The sequence below is a fragment of the Papio anubis genome, chromosome 1 (genome assembly GCF_008728515.1).
Source record: "Papio anubis isolate 15944 chromosome 1, Panubis1.0, whole genome shotgun sequence".
Classification (NCBI taxonomy): domain Eukaryota; kingdom Metazoa; phylum Chordata; class Mammalia; order Primates; family Cercopithecidae; genus Papio; species Papio anubis.
In genome coordinates, this window is record NC_044976.1 from 193,052,036 (window position 1) to 193,078,552 (window position 26,517).

A 26,517-nucleotide genomic window follows, 5' to 3' on the forward strand; every position below is an offset into this window, starting at 1 on the left:
CCTCTACTTCCCCATTTACAGTTAGTGCTTGCCCTCCCTCGCCGTGTCTGATGAGAACAGTAATGATGTCCCCATATAAACTGCACCTGATTAATCCGTGCTCAGGGAGCTCAGAACAATTCCCTTGAGAATCTTACTGTCAAACCGTAATGTGCACCAAAACCGACTGGCACTAGGGCTAAAATGCAGGTTTGTTTCTGTGAGATGGAGATGCGGAGCCTGAGGTTCTGCCTCTCTAGTGAGCTCCCAGTGATGGTGATCCTGCTGGCTCAGAGCCCATCCTGAGTAGCCAGGGTCTAAACACAGCAGTCTGCAGAGTGTCTCCCATAGACCACTTGTAACAACCCCCTGCCCCTATTTAAAATGCAGATTCCTAGGTTGTGCCTGTGATCTCTGCGCCCAGAACCTCTAGTGGTGGAGCTCAAGGATCAGCTTTCTAAACTGGCTCTTCAAACGATTCTTAAGCACATTAAAGGTTTTGAACCAATGGCCTTGGGAAAATGGATAGGATGGGTTAGACCAGAGGAAGAAATTGGTCAGGGGGACGTAAAGAGTTTCACACGTAGTTGGTTATAGAAAATGGCCCGCTTATGTGGCGCTTGTGTGGGGGAGTCCCGCTGAGAGTCTGCACTGGCTGGGTGACCTCAGGCGCAGCACTTAACCCCTTTAAGCCTTTCTTCCCTAAGGTGGAGACGATGATTTGATGAATCTTTTCCTATCCCCTGGTCCTGCTTTATCTTTGCAGTCGTCCAGCATGCTGTGCCCACCCCATGCCGAGGTGCACTGACCATGAGCCTCAACTCCTCCCTCGGCTGCAGGAAGGAGCTGAGTAACCTCACCGAGGAGGAGGGCGGCGAAGGGGGCGTCATCGTCACCCAGTTCATCGCCATCATTGTCATCACCATTTTTGTCTGCCTGGGAAACCTGGTCATCGTGGTCACCTTGTACAGGAAGTCCTACCTCCTCACCCTCAGCAACAAGTTCGTCTTCAGCCTGACCCTGTCCAACTTCCTGCTGTCCGTGTTGGTGCTGCCTTTTGTGGTGACGAGCTCCATCCGCAGGGAATGGATCTTTGGTGTAGTGTGGTGCAACTTCTCTGCCCTCCTCTACCTGCTGATCAGCTCAGCCAGCATGCTAACCCTCGGGGTCATTGCCATCGACCGGTAAGCATGCTTCACACTTAGAGAGTTGAGGAATTACTGACGGGCACTCATCTGGTGCAGTGTCCCGCTGACTGCTTTAGTTCCCTGGAGAGTGTCAGGGGCTCCCGCCGGGGGAGGATGACCAGGTGGTGTTCTGCCTCTGGAGCCGCCTCTTCAACCAAAGCACGTCTCGTTTTGTCTGTGGATGTTACATACAATTTTATGTTTTAAAAAGAGGTTCCGTTGCCTAGAATAAAACATTGTAGAAACCTCTGATTCTTGGTTTGTAGGTGAAGAAGCCGACGCCAAGGCAGGTTTCGGTTCTCAGCCGCATTGAGTCCAGGGCCTCTGACTCTGCTGCTCTTTCTCCCAATGTGACCGCTGCTCTGTCTTGCTTTGATGTTGACCAGTGCAGCCCAAACAGGGAACACCCTCACTCCCCACAGCCCAGGACTGGAAGGAGAGCAGGGGGAAGGAAGACAGCCAGAGAATACTGCAGTGACACCGGGGAGAGGCCGTGTGCGCATTTGGAAACTCGGTTGCTCCCGCCCTCAACGTAGCTGATGCACGGGGAGGTCAGGCGCGGCTGATGTGCCTAAGCAGCATCTCGCAGGTTCTTCAGGTTCCTGCATTATGCTGTCAGATTTAGTTGTACAAGTCTCGTGGGGTTTGGCAGCGAGTTTCCCACAAATTAGTGCATTTATTAGAATTTTGCTAATGGCCACTTCCTTTATCACAGGCACAGGTTGAGCTTCATGAGGACAGGGAGGATAGATTCAAGGTCTGTGTGATTTGCCTGGAATTGGGGAGGAGAGTAAGTAGTGGGGTCAGGGAAAACACAGAGTGGGGCTAGCCAGGGATGTTGTCACTGGGTGACACAAGTCCCTGGACTTTTTTGAGACCGTCAGTTTTTTAGCCGATGAGTGGTAGTGGAACTGTCCACTGGGAGCACAGACTGCACCTAGACCTGAGGCTGGAATCTGGCAGCTCTTTGTGGCTGCGTTGGGGAGGCAGAACCAATGAAGCCATTGGTCAAAACAAATCAGTTAGCTTCTCTCTCTTTTTTTTTCCCCTGAATAGTAAAAGTAATACAGAAAATATAATGAATGAAATTAGAAACACTTGTGATCTAACCATCAGAGCAATCACTGTTTATGTTTTTAGTATATTTGCTTCCAGTAATTTTTGGTTGTATACAGCAAATTTTTGAAATAGGCTTCTGGCACCTATGGTTTTCTGACCTCCTTTTTTCATGTAGGTGATGGTGAGCATTTTCTCTTATTTGCAAATATCCTTGAAGAAGGTGATTTTTCATGGTTACAAGGTATTCCATCCTGTGGAGGTATATAAATTATTTTCACAGTCCCCTATTACTGGATTAGGTGGCTTCACATAGCTTGCTATTCTCTATAGCATTCTGAGGAGCATGTGTGTTTGTGGAATTGCTGTATTCTCAGTAACAGTAAACATGCTTTCAAGGTTCTCGATATATAAAAGGCAAATAACCCTTCAGAAAGTTGTACAAATTTGTACTTCAGCAGCTGTTTGTCAATATCCTATCAGGACTGATTATATAACATTTTTTTTTCTAAGTTTGGAAGTTTGTTGGCAGGGGGGAGAAATGGGATCTCATTGTTTTAACTTTTATTTATTTTTTGTATTTATTACATTTTGAACATCCCTTTCTGGGCTCTGGGTCCCGTGGAACATGGAGTGAGGATAAACAGCTTAGTTGCAGAGATGGAGAGATGGTCTCTGAGTGCCCCTCTCAGAGCTGTCTCTATATGGATGCTCAGTAAACATGCCAGGCAGCATCTGCAGGGATAGCTCCAGGAGACTGTAAGCTGCTTGCTTAAATCTGGGGTCTAGATGAATGAGAATGAGATTTCCTACCAGCAAGCATGACAAATCCTCAAATCATGCCAGCAAAGTACTTCATATGAGAGAGGGTGTACCTCTTTCAGGGCCTTGGATGTCTATTCCAGGAAAGGCCTGTGCCCAATCCTTGGAGTGGTGGGCTGCAGTCGTGAGCAGGACACAGACCCTGCCCACCAGGGTTTTACAGTTCGGTGGCAGAGGCTGACTTGTGGGTGCCGATTTAACACAAAAGTAGAAATAACCACCATCGACAGCTCCACCAGCCACTGCTGCTGATGGGCTGGGCAAGGAGAAGGTGGCATTTGAGTGCCTCAGGGAGAAGGTGGCATTTGAGCTAGGCTCCTAAACAGTGAGTAGGATAGCAGGTATGTAACAGGTGAAGAGGCCCCTTCTGACTGAAGGAGCAGCTTCTGTGTATTCACTTGGTAAGCAATTATTGAGCACCTATTATATGGCTAGCACAGTGGTTGGTGCTGGGAATACATAGCTGAATAAGATGAATAAACACGCTGAGGCCTAGCGTAGTGGCTCACGCCTGTAATCCCAACACCTTGGGAGGCGAGGCGGGTGGATCACCCGAAGTCAGGAGTTCAAGACCAACCTGGCCAACATGGTGAAACCCCGTCTCTACTAAAATACAAAAATTAGCTGGGCATGGTGGCAGGTGCCCGTAATCCCAGCTACTTGGGAGACTGAGGCAGGAGAATCACTTGAACCTGGGAGGCGGGGGTTGTAGTGAGCCGAGATTGTGCCATTGCACTCCAGCCTGGGTGACAAGAGCAATACTCCATCTGAAAGAAAAAAAAAAGAAAAAGAGAAAGTAGAAGTGGAGAAGAACAAGGGCAGTGGGCATGATTTTAACTATAAAATGTTACACGCTTGTCATATTCCTATGTACACTGTTTATCAACATTTAGCTCAGCTAACCCTCATGATAACCTTGTTAGCCCCGATTTTGCAGATGAGCAAAGTGAGGTTTTTGAGGCCTTAAGTAACTTGCCCAAGGTCACGGGGCTGGTAAGTAACTCTCCCAGTTTTGAGATGCCCAAACCTGGACGCTTTGTCATTATACAACACCGTCAACTCAGTCATTCCAGCAGCCAGCTAGCATAGCTCAGGGTTTCTCCACCTTAGCACTATTGACATTTCAAGCCAGATAATTCTCTGTGGTGAGGAGCTGTCCTGTGCCTTGTAGGATGTACAACAGCATCCTGGCCTCTACCCACCAAATGCTGGAACACCTCCCCAGTCGTGACAGCCCAAAATGTCTGTAGACATTGCCACATATACCCAGGGGTTCCCAGCTGTGGACCTCAGCTAAAGTAACTGGCCAGACAGATGAACCCAAAGAGTCTATCTTGTAGCTCCATGAAAAGAGAGCAAAGACAGATATAAAAAGAATGACTGCCTGGAGCGAAATTCACAGTTTGTCAATGTCCTAAACCAGCCAAGTGGAAGTAGGGCCTGCTGGGGACACCATTTGACCTGCCAATGGTTCCACTGTGAATGTCTGTTACTTAGAAGAAGTCTGTAACGTTGGTCACCTCTATCATCGCTGCCAAGCCGCCGGAGTTCCGGGTCTGTGGAGAAGAGTTCTCATATTTTCATTCCACACCACAGAGGGTGAAACTCCAGGTCTGAAAATAGAATTTCAGTACATGAAAGTATCTAGAACAATGGGATGAGTAGGGCTAGCAAAACTGACTGGTGCTTTTAGGAGACTGTTCCATGTAAGTTAGCGTGTTACCCCTCCGTTACGTGAAGTTGGCTTAGATTCTGTTTCTGTTTTCACTAAAGACAACTTATTAAGAGCAGGGCTTGCTGTCAAAGTGGCTGGTCTTGTGGCAGGAGCCTGAAGCATCGGAAGCCCCTTCCCACATTACAACTTTTCAGTTACCTGTGACGTCATGAAAGCCTCTTTGGGGTTCAAGGGTCGTGATTGGGCTCATGTCTAAAAATGAGTTGTCAGAGAAGAGATCGAGAGCCTCAGAAGACAGTTAAGAGAATAGAGGGCAAAGGAAAACCCCTCTCTTTTGGTCTGTGTTATTAGCCCACATAGGAGTCGGGAGTTGCTTTTGTTGTTTTCCCTTGAGTCTTCAACTAGGCTTAAATGAGGCTTCAGCTGCAAAAAACGACTTTGTAAATCTGTGATTGAGAACACATATGCCCATTTTTTTCTGAGGAGATGTAGGACTGTTCTTTCTTTATTTTTTTTTTTTTTTGAGACAGGTCTTGCTCTGTCACCCAGGCTGGAGTGCAGTGGGGCAATCATGGCTTATTGCAGCCTTGACCTCCTGGGCCCAAGTGATCCTCCTCCCACCTCAGTCTCCCAAGTAGCTGAGTCTACAGACACACACCACCATACCTGCCTAATTTTGTTTTCTATTTTTTGTAGAGATGGGGTCTCCCTATGTTGCCCAGTTTGGTCTCAAACTCCTGGCTTCAAGTAATCCTCCTATCTTGGACTCCCAAAGTGCTGAGATTACAAGATGTGAGCCATTGCGCCTGGATGGAATGTTCTGTATCTTGGTAGAGGTGTAGATGCGTGCATTTCATTGTACATACCTTTTATCCTCCCACCCCCATCAAAAACATACTTAAACACAAAACCCCTGGAGGACATGGCTATACATGGGCAGGGCTGTGCCTGTGGGGCTTTTCTGCCTGTAGGAGGCTGACCTTGACTGAGCCAGCACCCAGCTTCACTGCCCCAGCTTCCCGATGGCACTCAGGATGCAGCTGGGAGAAATCAGTGTCATGTCACACTGGAACTGCCTGTGCCTGAACCTCAGTCAGTGAGTGATATGGGTACCATTTGTTACAATAAAGGAGAAGTCTTGCCATAAAGTAATAATAATAACTGGGTGTTGAGAAGAGCCAGAAGGAAATCTGGCAGAGGACAGCACATGAATTGTAATCATTTTTATGGCCTCCAAACAGGGTTGGTGGAAGGAGGCCTATGGTGAACATTCACCAGGCCTGGCTCCCACAGCCGGCCGTACACTCCCGAGGTGACTGAGGGTGAAGTGTCTGCATGCTCTGTAAAGGGACAGAGAAAAGTAGAAATCTCTGCCTTGTTTCTTTTGAAAAGTGAAGGAAACCTTCCTAGACCCACTGCTCCCCTCCCCGCAGTCCCACCCTAGCAACCCCCTCACATTTCATTTGCCAGCATGATGTCAGACAGGTCCAGGTCTCAGCAGGCCACCCACAATGGGAAGGAGACTACCGTGTGGCCTGCTCACCCCCCAGGGCTCAGAAGGGCCAGTGTCCCGTGGGGGTCATCGCAGGAGCAGGAGCAGTGTAGGGCTTTTGTCCTCAAGGAGGATGGGGGAAAGGTCGATGGCCAGTCCCCCATTGAAGGGTAGGCACCATCCGGGCCTTTTCCATGCTCTTCCTCATTCGTTCCTAGGAGCAGACCTGTGATGTGGGTGCCACAATTCCCGTTTTCTAGATGAGGGAACTGAAGCTCTGAGAGGTTCATCAGCTGGCTAAGGTCACACAGCTAGCAGACATCAGAGCTTCCATCTGAACTTGAATTTCCAGCTCCAAAGGCATGCTTTTTCCCTTGGGCTGCATGGCCTTTGCAAGATGCAAGCCCAGATAGCAGTGAAAGACAGTAATCGCCTCACCCAGCCACTGTGCAGTGACTCTGTAATCGACACCCTGATCACTGCGCAATCTTCTCCTCAGGCCCCACAGCTGGAAATGCTCTCTTTCCAGGCTAGATCCTGGCCTGGGCTCAAGGCTCAGCTCAGAGCAGCCCCAGGCTCACCCCTGCTTAGGAAGACCAAGGAGGCAGCCCCTCCAGTTAGCACGTGGCAGTTCAGCTGCTGGGGCCCAAGGGTGACTCAGGGCGGTCCCTGTGGAGGAGCTGGCTTCCCAGGCGATGTGTGAGGCACGTAGCCACAGTCATTTCCCAACGTCCTGCCTGTGCCAGGCGGCATCAGTGTGGCCACCCGTCCCTTCCACATGTTGCCCTCATGGGAACATCCTATTTCCCTTGGATAAAATGTCTGGGTTGGGAGGGTGGTGGCTGACTTTCAGCCCTGTGGTCTAAGTCCTCCCACCCTTTCCAGTTAAAGGGCCAGTCCTTAGCTGGGCCTACATGCCCCGGCCATGCTCACCCGGCCTGCTTCTCTCCTCCTCTCTCCATCCTGCACTCTCTGTCCTGCCAGGTGGAACTCCCTGTAGCCTCCCCTCTGAGATGGTGCTCACTCACATCGCCATACCTCACCAGGCTAGCTTTCTGCCTGGGGTGGTCCTGGTCAGTGCCTCCAACACTGTGAGACCTGGGTCTGGAGCATCACCTGCATCAGGAGCCTGCTGTGACCTGTGCTGGACCGGAAGCCTGCCAGTTTGAATTGATAGCGCTCCTGGCCCACCTCCTTCCTGGCAGCACTGAGTGATTTGGAACCGCCCCCTTGACTGTGGAACAAGAAGGCTTACACAGAATTGCTGGGCATGTGCACTGGGGATTGTAGAGTCAGATTGCCTGGGTTTATGTCTTTCTCCCATGGGTCTGGGGTGCATTATTTAGCCTTTCCCTGCTTTAATTTCCTCATCTGTAAAATGAAGATAATGACATACCCACGCTCATGGTTGCTGTGAGGACTCAATGTGGCCCTTACCACTCCAGGCCCTGATAGTTGGCTCAGGTGTCTGCCTCCCTCACATCTTCTCAACTGCATTTCCAGGACATAGCACAGTGCTTGGCACATTGCAAGCCTTTGGTAAATGTCCATTGATTGAATGAAGCCCATAGTCCTTCAACATCATTCTGGTTCTGATGATCCCTCTGAAAATTGATCTGAATGGATTAATGTCAGCAGCAGCAGAACTGATGTGGCCCAATGCATAATCCCTTAGGACTCCTGTAGGTATCTCAAGACTGGCCACACCCCCAAATATGAGTGGGCTCTGGTGTGGTGACTTGGAAACAGGAAGGTTCGAGCTCTGTGTCTTGCCAGTGTTGAGCTCTTCTCTGGTAAAGAGCTCTGCAGAGCTGTGGAACATGATGTGGTCTTTGTAACTTGTCTGGGGAGACCTGGGGGAAGGTGCTGCTTTTAGAAACATCCAGGCCAGTTATGGGAGCCCCTGACACAGAAAAGCAGCAGTTTTCTCTCTGCTGACTTCTCTCTCTTGCCTCCCTCCATCCCTTTTCTAGCTACTATGCTGTCCTGTACCCCATGGTGTACCCCATGAAAATCACAGGGAACCGGGCTGTGATGGCACTTGTCTACATCTGGCTTCATGCACTTATCGGCTGCCTGCCACCCCTGTTTGGTTGGTCGTCCGTGGAGTTTGACGAGTTCAAATGGATGTGTGTGGCTGCTTGGCACCGGGAGCCTGGCTACACGGCCTTCTGGCAGATCTGGTGTGCCCTATTCCCCTTTCTGGTCATGCTGGTGTGCTACGGCTTCATCTTCCGCGTGGCCAGGGTCAAGGCACGCAAGGTGCACTGTGGCACAGTCGTCATCGTGGAGGAGGATGCTCAGAGGACCGGGAGGAAGAACTCCAGCACCTCCACCTCCTCTTCAGGCAGCAGGAGGAACGCCTTTCAGGGTGTGGTCTACTCGGCCAACCAGTGCAAAGCCCTCATCACCATCCTGGTGGTCCTCGGTGCGTTCATGGTCACCTGGGGCCCCTACATGGTTGTCATCGCCTCTGAGGCCCTCTGGGGGAAGAGCTCTGTCTCCCCGAGCCTGGAGACTTGGGCCACATGGCTGTCCTTTGCCAGCGCTGTCTGCCACCCCCTGATCTATGGACTCTGGAACAAGACAGTTCGCAAAGAACTACTGGGCATGTGCTTTGGGGACCGGTATTATCGGGAACCGTTTGTGCAACGACAGAGGACTTCCAGGCTCTTCAGCATTTCCAACAGGATCACAGGTAACTCGGGCATTGTTAGGATAGTCCCTCCGAGGCAGATGAAATCTGTGGTCCTCTCAGCCACGCTGGCCTGTTTGTGAGTGAGTTCTCAGGCTGACTGGTGGTGAGGCTCAAAGCACAGATTTCCTTTGGGAAGAAACATTCCAGAGGCTCTGCTGTGATTCCCAGGGAGCTTCCTGTCACTCAGCAGTTCACGGCCATGCTGACCAGGCCAGCAGAGCTCCCTGGTGCCCTGGTATGCATCCCAAAAGAACTGGGCAGGGGACACCATGGGCTAGAAATCTGCTTTCTGAAACCCCAGCCATGGCCCTCTAGCCTCCAGCATATGTATAGTTTCTTTTACTTTTTTTTTTTTTTTTTTTTTGAGACAGGATCTTGCTCTGTCGCCCAGGGTGGAGTGCAGTGGCACGATCTCCATTCACTGCAACCTCTGTCTCCCTGATTCAGGTGATTCTTGTGCCTCAGCCTCCCAAGTAGCTGGGATTATAGGCACGCACCACCACAGCCAACTACTTTTTATATTTTTAGTAGAGACGGGGTTGCACCTTATTGGCTAGGCTGTTCTCAAACTCCTGACCTCAAGTGATTCACCCACCTCAGCCTCCCAAAGTGCTGGGATTACAAGCGTGAGCCACCACGCCAGGCCTGGGGTATATTTACTTCTTTACTAAAGGTAAAATAATCCAAGCATTGGACCAGGCCACCTTCTCTTGGCACATGCACATCCTTTCCTGTCAGCGCCCCCTCCCCACCTCAGCTGCTGTCTTCCTCCTCAACCATTCTCCTCCTGCTCACAGATCAGTGATCTCCTCAGATGGTCCCAGACAATCCAGGGGGTGTCCATGCCAAACCTCAGCCCTCCACTGAAACATGGCCTTGTATGTGCGAGGCTGCTCCTTTCTCTGATGACTGATCCAGTGTGCACAGGTTTCCGGACACAATCCCACCATCTTTAATGGGACCTGGAGGAATTACTGTAGTTAGGAGTTACATTTTTTGTTAAAACTTTTTATTTTGAAATAATTTTAGATTTAGAGAAGACGTGGAAAAACACTACAGAGAATTCCCACACACCCAGCTTCCTCTCGTGTTACTGTCTTGAAAAACCATAGCACAGTGATCAGCTCTAAAACGTTAACATTGGGGCAGTGCTATTAACTACAGACTTGATTCAGATTTCACCTGTTTTTTCATTAATGTCCTTTGTTTGTCCAAAGATCCAGCTCGGGATCCCATATTGTTTTAGTCAATCTTTGACAATACTTTATTCTTCCCTTGTCTTTTATGACATCGACAGCTTTGTAGAGTACTTACCAGGTATTTTATAGAGTGCCCCTTAATTTGTGTTCATCTGATGCTTTCTCAAGATTAGAATGCGGTTATCCATTTTTGGCAAGAATGCCACAGGGGTGATGTGCCCTTCCTATACATCACAGCAGAGGGCACATATGCCAATATGCCTTATTGCTAGTTGTGTTGCCCTTGATCTCTCGGTTAAGGTGGTGCCTGTCAGCTTTCTCCACAGTAAAGCTGCTGATTTTCCCATTGTAATTAGTAAATACAACGGAGGAGATACTTTGAGATGATGCAAATACCCTGTTTCCTCTTTGGCCCTCTCCCACTGACTCAGGACACATTTGTGGATCTTCCCTCTAGCATTTTTACTGTGTAGTTTTGAGGTCAAGTAGCTGGATTTTTAGGGCCAAGTTGAAGGGAGACCATCACCTGGCCGAGCCACTGGGAGAGAGATTTGGAGGACATTCAGCTCGGACCACAGTCCTCATCTCTTGCCAGATGACTTTGGGCAACTCTTCAAACCACTCTAGTTAATTTCTCCTCTTCATGAAATAGAGAGGTCTGTCTTCCACTTTTCTTCTCAAGAGGGCGAAAGAAATAATAACTCTTAATTATGCACACCCAGTGGCAATGATGACAGGAGATCCTTTCCATGTGGCGATGAGACACACTGGCATCACTGATTTATTTCACAGGCTGATGGAGTTTTAGTTCCAAGAGATGAAGGAAGTCTGGGACTTTTAACCATAGGAAAAAAACTGTCTGTGTATCTCAGTATTTTAACCACTGAGATGCCCACCGCTGCCAGTTGCAAGCCCACATTTTCACATATGACCTGGAACCCAGCAGTCCATTCAATGTTGGGCTTCATCTCACTGATTAATGTATTAGTTCAGGTTTTGTAAAATCACTTGTCTTCTAGGGAAAAAATAATAGATGTTCTCTATATCAATGAAGTTAAAATGAGGAAGGAAAAAAAATGAGGACAGAAAATGGAGCAGGAAAGGGTTCATAGAACAAAAAGAAACACCTGCTGTTGGGGCCAATATTTTCCATGCAAGTCACTTGCAAGTGTCCTAGAAGAGCTGGTGAAGCTGTGAGCACAGGCGGAAAACACCAGCTGTGGTCGGTTTGGCACATCCCAGGCAGCTGGCAGCCTCGTCTTCATTGAGGGAAAGCAGGCTTGTGGGCTGAAGAGCTTATGGGATGGGTTCCAAGTCATTGGCCTTTCCACGGAATGGGAGCTGGGGCGGGGGTTGAGGGATGGTGCCTCTTGTTCTTCCCCGAAGGTCCTGATCCCAGGAGGAGGCAGCAGCATCAGTAAGAGTGTGGGAACCAAAGCAGAATGTGGTGCCCCAGCCCAGCCACTCACCCTGCGCTGTCCATGGCTTTCTGACTGCAGGAGAGAGCCCTGGCCTCTGCCTTGTGTCCCTGGTCCCTCTGTCTGAGCCAGGGCTGACCACACCCTCTATGGGCAAGGCGTTGATATGCAGCAGATTCTGAAACCCTAATCACTTCCCCTGCCACTGGCTCACCTTAGTGTTAACTAGAGGCACGAAGGATGATCTGATGTGCCTCAAAGCCAGCAAGAAGCAGCTTGGAGGTTTTTTCTTGGTTCTGTTCCTCTCAATTTGTATGGGCACTTGGAAAGGTTTAACCAAAGTAAATGGAATAAGCTCTCCTAAAAGTAGTGCATATGAGCAAAGGCAGAAACAGAATCCCACACATTTCTGGAGCTTCCCAGATGACCTGGATGTCAGGAGTCTCCTGGGCACTTGACAGTGTGTCCTTTCTATCTAACAGATTTCAGCCATAATCAGTGGTTCTGCTTCTCTCGTTCTGTTTATCCCAAAGTGAGGAAGTACAAAATCTTAGGCTTTCCCTGGGTGCCACATGTCACTGGGCCACCAGATACTTTCTGCTTGTGAGGTCTCCGTAGCCAATTCCCATGGGGAAGGTCACTTAGGAATTTAGATCTCTGGACTTCCTGGAGGTTGCCACGCAGCGCCACCATGTGGCGGACAGGTCAGCCCTGCATGGGCATTACTAAATGCTGCCAGGTGGTCTTAGGATGCTAAAGCACAATTCAAAGCTGACTGTGGCTACTGGCAATGGGAGTCAAGAAGAGGCTTCAGAAGAAAGTGCAGGCAGCCCCTCCACCCGCCCTTCCGCTGGCCAACCCAGAACCTTCACTCCAGCCAAGGCTGGAGAACCCGAGCACCACCCCTCTACCCAGCCAGGGAGGGTGACCCAGGCAGTATCAGGGAGCACCCCCTCCAAATGCCGCCCTTACGAGACCCTTGAAGCTCCTGGGCATAGAGCCTTTCCCGTTATCTCCTGCGAAGGACACTGACTCACGTTTGTCCAGGGGAAAGCTCCTCGCTCCAGGTTCTTCCTTGAGAGGGCCTAGCTCAAGGGCAGGGAGGGCGACCCCAGAGCCTTTGGATTCACTCCCTTGCCTTCCTAAGCTCCTTTGCTGTGTGTGGCATCAGGAGGTCTCCTAGTTACCTCAAAGTACCTGCAAATTTAAATCATGCCCCTGTTCTTTCAGCTTCTCAGAGCACTGTGACTTTTGCCCACCGCATGCCTCTGGAGAGCCACAAACCTGATTCACCCAGCCTGTGCCTTTGTGCTTTTTTCTTGAGGGGCTGGATTGGGCTTAGCCAGTAAATATATTGTTGCCTGTGAACAATCTCGGGGTAATTGTCTCCACCCTCCACTGGTAAATGCTGCATAAACACAGAGGAGAGGGATGCCACCTGGCTGCCCCATTTCCAGACCTTTTAGCTGAGCCACACTGGCCTGGCTCAGACCATTCCTCCCACTGGTGCAGACCAAGACATGTTCCTGGCCTTCACCGCAGCCTCAGAGATGGTGTCCAAAACCCGCTGCGGCTTCAGCCATCCCAGCTGGCAGGCGATGCCCCCACAGGCTCTGCTCCCTAAGCCAGGCCTCCTGCTGAACAGTCATGTTCCCAGGCCGAGACCTTGGGGGGATGGTCATGTGTGGGGAAGAGGATTGGAGCCTTTCTGGTCCCCAATCCCTATAGCAACCCCCAGTCAAGGGGAAGGCCCCTTGCAAAAGCAGGATTCCCAAAAGCAGGGAGAGGGAAGTTCTGAGAGAAGCCTGCTGTGACCGCCCCTCCTGCCCACCCCATGTCCCCCTTGGCTCCAGGGAGGAAGGAGAAAGTGCATTCTATTGCCTTGTAACCTCTGAAGAATTGGGGTAGAATGAAGGAATGGGGTCTCCTCCTATCTGTGAGTGTATCATAAAATGCAAGAGTGTCCTTTGCAACAGACCACAGAATCTGCCAGGCAGTGGATCTTCTTCATGAGATCTGAGGACTTTGACTTCTTGTGCCTTGTTTTTAATTTCTAAGAGCGTTTTGTTATCTCCATGTTCCTTTTCTCGTAGCCTGCAGCTCTTTTTTTATTTTCCTAACATTCTGAGGATGACCCATTGTAATATTTGGTTTCTTAAGCTCCCTGCATTGAATCTTCCGAGGTCCATTTTTCTTTTCTTTTTTCCCATCTCTGTCTTTCACGCTAGTACCTTCTCTTAAATGTCTAGTGATCCTTGGGCACCCCTTCACCTCCAATAACGAGGGCCTAGAAAACCACAGGGAAGCCCTGGGTGGTGGGGTTGCAGGCAGGCTTCCTGACTGGGGGTTGGTCTGGCAGGGCCATTTCACAGGCGCCTGACTCTCAGTGCCTGTGAGTCTTTTCTCTAGGCTTGGTGGATTTTCCCAGGGAAGAGTTCTCCAGTCTCCAGGCCAGGTTAAGTGGGACAAGGGGCCAGGGTCCCACTATTTAATACGTAAATTTCCACAATACCCTCAGTTTTCACTGTGTCACTTCTGGTGCAGCTGTGCCCGGGGCTCACTGTCCTCTTCTACCAACACTGGGCTCTGGCGCCCGAGGCCTAGCCTGGGGAAGAGCAGTAGAAGGGCCAGCTGCTTCTTGGGGAGACTTTCTCTCCTGGCCCCTACCCCCCAACCCCGTTCCTGAGTTTTGGGAGCCTGGTGAAGCCTGCTTCTCCCAAACCTCCCCATTGCCAACCTCAGTTCTCCATTCCAGGTCAGCTTATCACTCTCACCCATCTGCTTTCCAGCTGACAGAAATTCTCTCCTTCCTTTGGGGTGTAAGCCTCTTAAAAATCCCTCTTTGATAATTCAAGTAGGATTTCAGGAGGTAAGTGTGGGGTGGAACCCTCCATCTTTAACAGGAAGATCTTCTCACCTCACATTTTCCCTCCTGCCTGCCTTGGTGTTCTGTTTGTCTGTTTTTTGATTTTGCTCCCTGGCCCTCTGTCATCACCTTGGTGGTGTTTGACATTGTCAGGAGAGTTTCCCCTTTGGGGGAACCCAGTGAGTGCTGCTGACACAGTGGGACAGAAGAGAGGGGCGAGCTGGGAGGGAGCAGCTAAGCTCTCCTGTCTTTCAGGGAGTTGAGAGTGAGTTTTGCAAGGGCGAGCAGGAGGGCAGGAGATGGGTCTGTGGGGAAACGGAGGCTGCGGCCTCTCCTTGCAGGGTGTGATTGTGTTGTCAATGCCAATTTTGTCTTTCAGACCTGGGCCTGTCCCCACACCTCACGGCGCTCATGGCAGGCGGACAGCCCCTGGGGCACAGCAGCAGCACGGGGGACACTGGCTTCAGCTGCTCCCAGGACTCAGGTAACCTGTGTGCTTTATAAGCCTCTCGCCTGTTGCGTTTTCCCCGTGTCGCGTTTCCCCCATGTCGTTTCCCCAGTGCAGGCTCAAGAGCTGGCCGAGGGGCATTTCCCACAGTGGGTGGGAGGTGAGAATCGTAAGTCTGGGTTTCCAGTCATGGCTTTGACTTTTCAGCTTTCCTGTGTCTCAGTTTCTTCCTCTACAAAATGGGGTTCTCAGTTCCTGTTCTCTCTGCCACACCGTGTTATTAGGGGGTTGAAAGTGAGTGAAAGCCTTTGCAAAGTTAAAATGAGAAATGATGATAATAAGCACTGGCCCAGAAGGGCCTGGAGTCAGTCTGCCTGGTCTTCAGTCTCCAGTTGGCTTTTTAAGAGCTGTGTTATCTCAAGCAAGTTGCATGATCTCCTCCCAAACCCTCAACTTTCCCCATCTGTGAAATCGGGGTACTAATCCCTGTCACAGGGCAGCTGTGAGAATTGAGAGAGACCTAATGAATGTGCAGCACTCATCTTGTTCTTGGCACAGAGGGAGCCCTCCAGCAAGGTCAGCTGGCCTTGTCGCCTCACTCCCTGTCCTTTGATATGAAACTTAGTCTCCCTGTAGAAATGCATCTCCACCACAAGTCCTGCGGAGCCCTCCCTTTAGCCTCTGCCTAAAGGATCTTGCAAACCCAGGGCTGCTCCTTGTCTGAGCGATCGGCTTCCTGGCATCAGAGCCATGGCACCGGGGAGGTGGGGATGTGGGGAGCTGCAGATGCTGTATCCTGTGATGGAAGCACGCTGTTAGAGCCGCAGGAGGCCCTGGGCAGAGGTGCATGGGCAGAGGCAGGGAGTGCCTCTCTGTCAGTCACACCCATGGCTCCACATTGCTGAGGAAGAGCCAGGGTGTCTGGCCACACCTGCTGCCCATCCCTGGTCTGGCTGTTGGTGCACTGGCGCCTGGAGGGAGTGCTGCTGAAGCCGGGAGCACAAAGCCGCAAGCCTGGCCGTGGGTCTGCCGCTCCCAGCTTCTCCATCTTTGCCCTTGGGAGCCTTTGAAAAATCATCTCTGACTTGACCTGTGTTTCCTGTTCCCCGTGAGTGCTCCAGGGCTGCGCCTGAGCCTGTGTCATGGAACTCAGGAGTGAGCCTTGGGGTTGGCACTGGGACCAGTCCGTGACCTCTCTTAGTCATGGAGAGTTTTCCTTGGAAAATTTCTTACCTGGCAACCCAGAGGGCCCCGCACCACACGAGTCATATATGAAGCACTGATCACACCCTGCCCTCTAGGCCTGAGTCCCTCGTGTGAGTTAAGGAAAGTCTCTGTTACTCCCCAGACTGCTTCTCTGTTCTCAGACAGCTAAAGGGATCCAGAGGCACTGCCACATTCATTCATTCGGCAGATATTTGCCACGTTCCTGCCTTGGCCAGACCCTGTGCCAGGTGCTGGGGGCACAGTGGTGAACTGCCACTGTTGTGGAAGCTTCAGTTCATAAAATACTGAGCTGTAAAGTATATAAAGATTGTAAAGTATACAATTGTCATTGAATTGTATACTTTAAATGAGTCGGTTACATGGCATGTGAATTACATCTCTATACAACTGGCTTTGAAAGATGATGAATGTGTTGAGAGCTGTGAAAGGGGAAGCCCCAGTGGAGTGGGAGCAAGTGGGCTGCTATGGGTAGGGGAGTTAGAGAGGCTGCTCTGAGCATGCGATGTCGAAAGCTGAAGCATACGTGGCAGGTGCCCCAGCGCAAGGAGTGAGGGGAAAGCATTGTAGGCGGAAGAAAGAGCATGGGCTTCAGGGCACACAGACCTGGTGTGAGTCTCAGCCCTGCCCTTTGTTCGCTGTGTCCTTATCAGGAATGACGGCCCTCGATTTAGCCCTTGCTGTGTGCAAGCACTGTGCTGGATGTTTACATGTCTTAACTCAAAATCCCCACAACTCCGTGAGGTAAACTGAATGATGACCCCAGGTTTACAGACATGGAAAGATACTGAGGCATTAAATAACCCACCAGTGATTCCAGGTCTGTCCGACCCGAGCCTATGTGTTTAACCACCGTATTCTACCTCCCAGAGGACCGTTTCTTCTGTGTGTCAGGTAATCACACCTCTGCGAGGTGCTCTGAAACAGCATCTAAAGAGCTCTAGGTTTCCCTTTCTTCCTTATATTCTGAGCTTCCAGGCCTTGATGGGTTGAAAGCTGGAAGCTAAGAACGGGGCTGGATCTGACACTGGCCCTAGTGTGGGGCAAGAGCACCATTGAGTGTCCCATTTCAGCCCTTCCTTCCCTCCCTTCCCTCTGTTCCATCTTCCTCCCTCTGCCCACTCTGCCCACCTATCCCTAGGAGGACTTCCCTGACCTTCTATCTTTATTTCCCCGCTTTTTAGGGGTATATTTGTCAATTATTTTTTGATCCCCAAAGAACTCTACGTTTTGGAGATTTAAGTGTTTATTTAGTACAACATATTTTAACTGTGGTGATAGAAATTCAGACTGTAAGAAGAATCACTCAGAATATCAAGTTCCTTTTAGTAGGACCCTCTCCTCCACTCGGCCCTTCTCCCCACTTCCCTTCCACGCTGGGCCGGCAGATGCCGTGCTTCTGGGGTCTGGCCATTGAGGCACACAGCCCCTACTTCAGATAACTTGGCCGCATTTTCTGTGTGGCTGAAGCAGCCCCACCGGCTGTCTGCAAACTCGCTGAAATGGGATGACAGGCGAGTGTTTCTTGGGTGCGTGCTGTGGCACGGTCACCTGCCCTTGATGATGGGTTTGGATGAACGGGAGAGAGGGGTGGAAGGGGTGTTGAGAGGGGAGAAGAGGCCAGGAAGACTTTGGATTGTAGTTATATATGTGCATTCTGCCTGTTGTTTTAGGGACAGATATGATGCTGCTTGAGGACTACACGTCTGATGACAACCCTCCCTCTCACTGCACTTGCCCACCCAAGAGAAGGAGCTCAGTGACATTTGAGGATGAAGTGGAACAAATCAAAGGTTGGTTTCTGTGACTGATTGCTTCAAGAAAACATAGGGAAACAGAAAGGATCTTAGGACAATTCCTTGGCTCAGACTGGCTCCCGTCCCGGAATATGCCAGGGCTCCATCCCTTTGCCCACTCCCTGGTTACTCCCAGCCCTGTTGGTCTCACCTAAGTCCTTAGGCACCCAGCTCTCAGAGCAAGCAGCATCGAAGGCTGGGCAACCAATGGCTGTCAAACTCCACACACACACACACCCCCCGCACATGTGTTCATACACACAGCCCAGATACTGGGTGAGGTATGGTTATAACTGAACCTGCTCTCCCCGAGCCTCAGTTTCCTCCTGTGGAAAATGAAATAATGGCCCAATGAGTGTGTCTGCTTTACTGGAGGCCGAAGCTGCCATCTTGCTTGTGCATCGCTCCTACAGCGGTGATGGCCCTTGGGTCCTGTGAGGAGAATGAGTTCTGCCGCAGACCAATCCCTATGTTTTTCCACTCCATCTCTTCCCCACTCACCCCCAGCGCTGTTGTTTACTCTGGAACTTGGAATTCATTTCCCATCCAGACATGCTGATTAGGAGAGTGACAAGAGCCATCCAGATACCAACATGACTGGGCTATGGATTTGGTGGAGTCCAGGGGCTGTGCGATGTAAGGAGGCTCTTCAGAAATGTTGAATATGGAAATAAATATGGCCTCTGTCAGAGTTTTAGGTTCATAATTAATCACATCTCATCTCCACACCCCTCCCTGAGTTCAGAATGAATGGAGAGGTTGTCACAGAGGTCGGAGGTGGAAAACAGATCATTCGCTTCACTGGCAAAGCAGATTATAGAACAGAGCCTGGGCGAGCAGCCTCATGGGCTTTATAATACATTGCCCTTCTATAGGAAAAAATGAATGAAATGCTCCCCAACCCCCCAGCCCACGTAGGACCACACTTGCCCCATCACGCCTGTTTTGTGGGCGTGGCAGCTCCAAAGGCACCCTCCAGGCGGTGCAAGAGCAAGGCCCTGCCAGGGGTTCTCCCCTCCACGAGTGAGCGGCAGGGCAGAGAGTGGCCGGAGGCCCCTCCAGTCTTCCCCTCTTGGAGAGTGGGGTACAGGTTGCCTACTCTCCAGAAAATATAAGGAGAGGATAAATTGTTCCCCTGAAATGTCCAGAGAAAATAGGGAATGAGTTAATAGTAACAGGGCACAGGGTGTGAAATTGAAGGGCTCCCCGCTCTCTCACTTCTGTTCATTTTAGTTTAGGGCTCCTAATCCTGGGAGGGGGCTTGAACCTGTAATGTCATGTCCAGCCTTGAGGTTCTGCATGGCTCGGAACCTTGAGGTTCTGCATGGGGAATCTCTGAGCAAATATGGAGAGGAGAGAGTGACATTAGGGTTTGTGGAAGTTTATGGACATAGATATTACACTGCTTCAGGGAGCTCGAAGACCAGAATACTCTTTCAAAGATGTAAAAATGTTGGTTAGCATTAGTAGAAAATATCAAGTCTTTTCTATGGGCCAGACATAGGCCAGACATCTTAGAAAGAATTATCTCCTTTAGTTATCACAGTAACTTTTTGCAGTAAGAGGTGTCTTATTATCTTCTCTTTACAGATGAGGAAGCTGAGGCTAGTTAGATACTTTTTCTAAGATTTCCCAGGTAGGAAGTCAGGGAGTCAAAGCTTTTGGCCTAGGAATCGAACTTTGAAACCCACGCCCTTAACTGTGGTTTGTCTCCCTCCCTGGGGTGGTGGAGCAGCAGCAGCTTGTCCCCAAGGTCGTCCCCAGGCCTGGCTCCTCAGCTGACTTTCTTTTCTGCCTTCTCCCTCAGAAGCTGCCAAGAACTCGATTCTTCATGTGAAAGCTGAAGTACACAAGTCCTTGGACAGTTACGCAGCAAGCTTGGCCAAAGCCATTGAGGCCGAAGCCAAAATCAACTTATTTGGGGAGGAGGCTTTGCCAGGGGTCTTGCTCACGGCACGGACTGTCCCAGGAGCAGGCTTTGGGGGCCGCCGAGGCAGCAGAACTCTTGCGAGCCAGAGGCTGCCATTGCAGAGCATTGAAGAAGGGGATGTTTTAGCTGCCGAGCAGAGATGAGGGCCTCAGGGTGCCCTGGGGCTGCAGCCCGAGAGGCCTGCCCGGGGAGGAGTTCCCATCACCGCCTGTGTCACGGCCTTGGGAGCAGGTCACAGTGTACAGCTGGCCACACACAGGGAAGGAACAGCATCTGGTGTGCAGCCACCAGGACAAGGACTGAAAATAATGTCTACAGCCCACGGCTTCAGCGTTTCCAGAGACCACATGTGAGCTTCTTTTAGGTCCCAGTGATGGGACCAGAAGCATCTAAAGCCAAAAAAACAAAAAACAAACAAAAAAAATATATAGAGATGTGGCTGTGGCTTTTTGGGAGGTGGGGCATGGGAGGACCAGAGACAAAGGGCTTGGAAGGAGACCCCCACATGCATCATTTCCTCTTCTTCACACTGTGTGCTGGGAGTCCAGCCGTGCACTGTGCCAGAGGCCTCAGGAGGACAACCCTCCCCAGTGTACTGTGGAGGATGACACAGCACTTCTTCCTAATGACACGCGACCATCCTGGTGCTTCTACATGGTTGATGCGGGCAGTGTGGGACCCTCAGTTCTAGGACTGGTCCGCAGAGCGAGCACCCAGGAGTAGGGCGAAGCGGTCCTCAGTGGCGCCACCTGCTGGTGCTAATAGGAACAGCCACATGCCTCTTGACCGGCCCACCTTGCCCACTTCCCTACTGACAAGTTCTGTGGTATTTCAAAAGGGAGAAACCACTATAAAAGACAAGAGGAAGGGCAGATAGTAAGTGTTCCATTTCCAGAATTAAAAAAAAAAAATCAATTTAAGATGTACCACTGTTTTACCAGGACTGAATGGGACTGTAGTGCCAAGCACAGCCAGGAAATAGAGAAACTGTTATTATTGAAGGGAATTTGTTCACATGGGAAAGCCTCATTAAAGAGATTCTATGTGTGATGTTTGAGTGACCAGTGAAAATAGCTGGCCTTGGCTCTGCATGGCACACTCCCAAGAGCAACAGTTACTATTATTACAAGCCTGGCATAAAATAAGATAGAAGCAGCCCTGGGCCCAGAGGCAGCAACCTGGGTTATTGGCCCAGCTCTGTCTTTGTATGCACATGTCATTTGGGACATCCTGTCACCTCTGTAGGTCCTCTGTAAAGTGGGAAAACAGAGTGGAGTTGGATTGAATGATCTCCAAGATCATTTCCGGCTCTGATCTTTGGTGTTCTCGGGATTTGTAAAGCAGAGATAGGTAAAACACAAAAGCAGACCCAGGGACTGACCTTCGTATAACTTTGGAGTGTGGTTGCTCATGTACATGTGAAGTGCAGCCAGATCAAGGTTCTGTGGCCTTGTCTGCACTGTCCATCAGAGCACAATCTGGATAGAATGCCAGCCACCCAGATGCATGAGGGGCAGGGTCACCATCTCGGAAGGGGAAGTCCAAGAATGTGATTGGGATGGTTAGACCTCTCTTCTCCTCCCTTTGAGTTGGAACAGCAGTTGAAGTTCGGTCCTGGAGTAATCGCTGTGATGACTTGGGAAGCCATTGGATCTCCTCTTGCGTCTGCCCTTGAGCCTGCATGACTAAGTAAGTTCAGGACTTCTCTGCTTTGGTTGGCAGAAGGTAGATTCCAAGGAGATCTTGCTGGTTGCTAAGAGGCAGCTATTCTAGAAAGTGAATTACCCTTGTGCTGTTTTCTTTGGGGCCTAGCTAGCTCCTGGTGAGGTAGCGTTTTTGTGTTGTGTGGCAGAAACCAATGGTTAGCTGGTCCGCTGGTCTGCAGTTTGTAAAAGACCTTTCATGAGGACTGGAGTCTTGCTACCTGTGGTGATTGAACTCAACAACTATTCTGGGTCACTGGATGCCAGGCGCTGGCCTAGCTCTTGGATGGGAGTGGGAAGGAGCAGAGGGCAGGTTCACCTGTGCAGGTCAGATACTCCGCTTCCATCACTGGATGGCATTCCTATATCTGCGTGTGGTTCACGTTTTCTATATATATTCCCTGTATATATTTTTTCTAGCACTTGTCTACTTTCTGAAGGGACCGTATTCCTGATCAACTAGTGTGCACAGAGGTGGAGCAGGACAAAGAGACCTTTATCTCTAGGATGGGTGGCTGGTTAGGTGCAGGCGTTCTTGAGTGCAGCGGCTTGGCTTTGAAACCTGAGGGTTGGAGAATGCTCCCGACTGTACTAGACTGGGCTCTAGGAAAAGAATCCGGAAACAGCCTCCCACTCCCCCACTGACCCCACACTAGCTGAGATAGTATGGAATTTAAATAAATCTAGAAATACTGCATTTCACAAAATGATTCACTGTGTTTCCCTTTTTTAACTGAGGTCCAATTCATTTAGTCATCTACCAGACACTGCCCATCCACTGTGTGCAAAGCACCAGGCTAGGCTCTGTAGGCAATACCACTGCAGTGTGCACTCTGACTTAGGGAGCAGGACCTGAGGGATACCGATTCTAATAACTAGCAAAGTCAAGTCGTGGTTATACAAAGAAGTGTGGCTTCGGAGGGAGGTGGGTACTTCCAACTACGGAGTCAGGGATGGCTCCAGGAGGTAGGTGATAGTTTGAGCTAAGTCTGGAAGGATATTTGGCAGCTAGAACCATATTTTTCATATTCAGGAATTCAAATTTGTCTTTATTCAGCTAGAGAGAGAGAGAGAGAGAAGGGGCGGGTGGGGGAGAAGGAAAAGAATTTTCACACATTCTGAAGTTCCCAAGAGGCATTTTTGAGGGTATCTGCCACTAGTGCAGAAGGTCGAAACCCCCAGTGCCCCCACTAAACCCAGGTCCATTAGCTGTAAACTGCCATGCAATGGCAGTTCCGGATGGGGCCACATGGACAGTGGCACATGGGACATTTGGCTACTTGTTAGCTTAAACACCTCAGTCCTGTGTCTTCTGATTTTGACAAGACCACATTTAGGACTGCTGCCCATCTCTGTCTCTCTCATTGAGATTTCCGCCTTACTGGGTCCCTGTGCTATGCCACAGATACCAGGTTTGGGGTTGTTTTGACCCGGAAGGCATTGGTAGTCCCACATTACAGAGCACACGCACAGCTCAACACAGCCATTTTCCCGGGCAGAGGCACCAAGACTGAAGTTCAGGCCCTTGGACACTAGGTGGCAGCGGTGTGGCTGTGCAGAGCTAAGGATGAACCTGAGAGCTTGTTTGCCTCTGGCTCAGCGCTCTTGTTTTGAATTCCTTTGCCCTCATGGTGTAGTCCACGGCCTTGGTGACCAAGGACCACCTGGCTAGCCTGCTTACGTGCATGACCTCATCCAGGTTCACAGGTATTGCCACTGAGTGATCTTAGGTAGATCACTGCTCCTGGAGAAGCAGAGTTGAGGAGTGTAAGACAAGGGCCATCTAGTGCCAATGTTCCTTGATTCTTATTTGAGGAGCTACTATGTGGTCTTTCTGTAAACAACTGAACAACCAGTGAGACTAAATATTTGCAATAGATAGGCTAAGGAATTTGGGTTGAGACAGGAGAGGGAGGAAAAGTGCTTTGATACAATGACAGATTGTTAGTCTGTTCAGGTTGACCTGTATGAGTATTTTCCATCCCGACAATATGCCTCTTAGATACTTGCAGATTAGACATGTCTCTGGATGGACCACAAGACACATTCACGACATATGTCCAGCCTTGAGCCCTGGCTGTGTCCTGTCTGGAAGGAACTGTGAGGATGATGTGGCTGTCCAGAGGAGGCAGTGAGCTGGCATGTGAATGCCTACTGTGGGCCTGACCTGCTTGACATTTGAGGGCCTATGATGTGTTTGGTGCTGTGTTAGGTACTTCCAAATGTTTTATCTCATTTCACTCCAGTGCAGATGTGATATAGTGAGGATGGTGAAGAGTAGGTCTGGTTAAGTCATGAGCTCAGATCCTGTACTTCCACTTACTACCTGGGTGTTTTCAAGCAGGTATTTTCTACTTATGAGTTTCCTCATCTGTGAAGGGAAGTTTTGTCATCTGTTTCTATGTGGAGACACAGAACTGAAGGAGGCCTCCGTCGCAGGGCGATTGTCTGGATTCTATGAGGAAATACTTGGAAAGCATCAGCACAATGCCTGGGGTGCAGCTGAAGCTGAGCCACTGGTGTTTCTTCACAGTTATCTGTGGGGAGGGTGTATTATTCTTGTTTTATAGGGATCTCTATAACAAAGCGAGAATCTTGAAAATATAACTGCTATCCTAGATGGGAGGTATTAAAGGTTGTTACCTTGGGAATTGTCATATTTGTTGCACAGCAAGGAAGGACTTTCGGGAAAGCAGGGACGTGGTGAGGAACAGAAGTCAATAGAGAGCGGGGAGGAAAGGCTAAGTAGCTTCTGGAACTTGAGAGGTCTAAGGGATCCAAAATGAGATTTTCTATTAAAAATGTCTATCCTTGGCCGGGCGCGGTGGCTCAAGCCTGTAATCCCAGCACTTTGGGGGGCCGAGACGGGCAGATCACCAGAGGTCGGGAGTTCAAGACCAACCTGACCAATATGGAAAAACCCCATCTCTACTAAAAATACAAAATTAGCTGCACGTGATGGTGGGCACCTGTAATCCCAGCTACTCGGGAGCCCGAGACAGGAGAATCACTTGAACCCAGGCGGTGGAGGTTGCAGTGAGCCGAGATCGCGCCATTGCACTCCAGCCTGGGAAACAAGAGCAAAACTCCACCTAAAAAACAAAAAAAGAAAGAAAAAGTCTATCCTTTATGCTACTGGCCTGTTTGTACAAAGATAAAATCATTCTGGTTTGTCCTGAATGACTGTCAAAGATGATCAAACCCCCGGGGCCTGGTGTAAACTTCCATATCATAGCACAAATACAGCTTGACCTTCCTCATAGTCCAGAAAGGACATTCTCCCTGAGAAATGCCCTTGGTTGCTGAGGACAGCTCTGTCCTGTAGTGGCAAAGAGACTGCCTGGCTGTGACTCTTGGGTTCACAGAATCCCTAATCCTCCAAGCCCCTAAGAGGCAGGGCAAGGATGCTACCCACAATACAGAGGGAGCCCGTGGGAGAGAGGAGATTACCGTTTTCACTGTAGGCAAAGGAGAATGGCTGTCATCAGCCATATATGCCTACAAGAAGGAGCAGAGCCATACTGTCCTTGTGGGTTGGGAGAGGGGACACAGAATCCAGGGACATTGTCTGAGGTCTCTAAGTTAAGCCAGAGTCAGAGCCAAACTCCAAGTCTTGGCCAAGGGGCTGAGAAAAGCAAGGAGCCAGTCTTACAGGTCAAGGAGATGAGGGATAGTTAAGAGTCATCAATATCGTAGAACAGGCCAGCAGAGCTTTATTAGGTAGGTAGAACTGTTATAAACCAAGGATGTTGGGAGATATTTTAATATCTGCTGGCCAGACCTAAAAACACTGAAGGCCCAAGGAAAGTGACTGGATTCACTGGAAAGTATTTGGCTTCCAAAGTATTTCCAATACCTTGAAGATTCCTTTGAAAATATCAAAGCACAAACTCAAATCTGCACAAGATTACAAAAGCACAATTTTGGTCAGTGTTATTTTTAGAATGCAATACACAAAGCTGTGTTCATTTCTCTCAGCAAGCATTTTCCTGGGCAGTATTAATAGCTTAGGAATCAAATGCCACTTTTGTTTTTCCTTTTTTCATTAGTTTGAAATACCACAAATCCCTAGTGAGTCAGTCCTCCCAGAGGAAAAGACAGTCCTAGGGAGGACCACAGGCCGGGGCAGACAAGGTCACACCGAGAGCAGCGGAAGGAACCTGCATGCTTAAGGGACAGAGGACTGTGTTGTGTTCTGATAACAGACCCCTGGATGCAGAAGTAGTTAAAAACCAACCTTCAAAAAACAAAAATCCCAGGCTAATCCTGAAATATATTTAACTTGAAGTCTTTGGATAATTTTTTTAAGGTTAAAAAATCTTTAGGATTATTATAAATCAACATTTATAAACAAGCAACAGTGTATTTGGAATTTTTGTTTACCTGATTAAATGTTTTTGGTATGTGTATAGCTGTGGAAATGGTGAATTTGTACTTGGACTTGTGGTCTGTGGACTTTGTTGGGTGCCTCTGCCTTTCTCCCATTTTCTGCAGCCATATCCCTATTGCCAACCTCCCTTCCCATGGGCTAAAATGAGGGAGACTGAGCAGAAAGGGGTGGATTGCTGCAGAATTGATGGGGGAGTGCCCATACCAGAATCACCTGCAAATACTCATCCATGCATTTTTCATAAATTCCTCCAAGGTAATTAAATTCAGATAACTGTTTAAATGACCTACTTCTCACCATGCCCAAGAAACACTCTTAACCCAAAGTTTTTATAGGAGCTATGCCCTGTCTATCCATCTACAGATAAATTCTCTATCCCATAATCAAAGTCAGAGGGCAAGAGGCAGATTATCGTTACCATTGAGACTCAGAACCACCTCAGGGCACGAAACCCACCTTTTCCTGACCCCCTTACCTGCTACCACTGAAATCATCTTTCGAGTGGATGGTGGCCCTAGGGTCCAGCTTGCTGGGCTTTCTGGGGTCCTCTGACACACACCCAATCTTGGAAGCGGCTGGCACTTGTGAATTCTGCCTCTGTAGAATGTTCTCTCTTTGCTGCCTCCTGATGGCT

The 26,517-nt window shown here is 49.6% G+C and overlaps 1 protein-coding gene across 2 annotated transcripts in view; it reads left to right on the top strand.

The window, feature by feature from the left end:
• The window catches only part of GPR161 (G protein-coupled receptor 161), a 57,587-nt gene extending 31,685 nt beyond the window's left edge, over positions 1–25,902 (top strand). For both annotated transcript variants that reach the window (XM_017952190.3, XM_021930844.2), the window contains exons 2-6: positions 746–1,163; positions 8,185–8,909; positions 14,772–14,876; positions 17,738–17,857; positions 19,668–25,902. In XM_017952190.3, coding sequence (XP_017807679.2) covers positions 746–1,163; positions 8,185–8,909; positions 14,772–14,876; positions 17,738–17,857; positions 19,668–19,933 — 1,634 coding nt within the window. In that variant the 3' untranslated portion in view covers positions 19,934–25,902. The remainder of the gene's footprint in view (positions 1–745; positions 1,164–8,184; positions 8,910–14,771; positions 14,877–17,737; positions 17,858–19,667) is intronic.
• Positions 25,903–26,517: the final 615 nt, after the last annotated feature.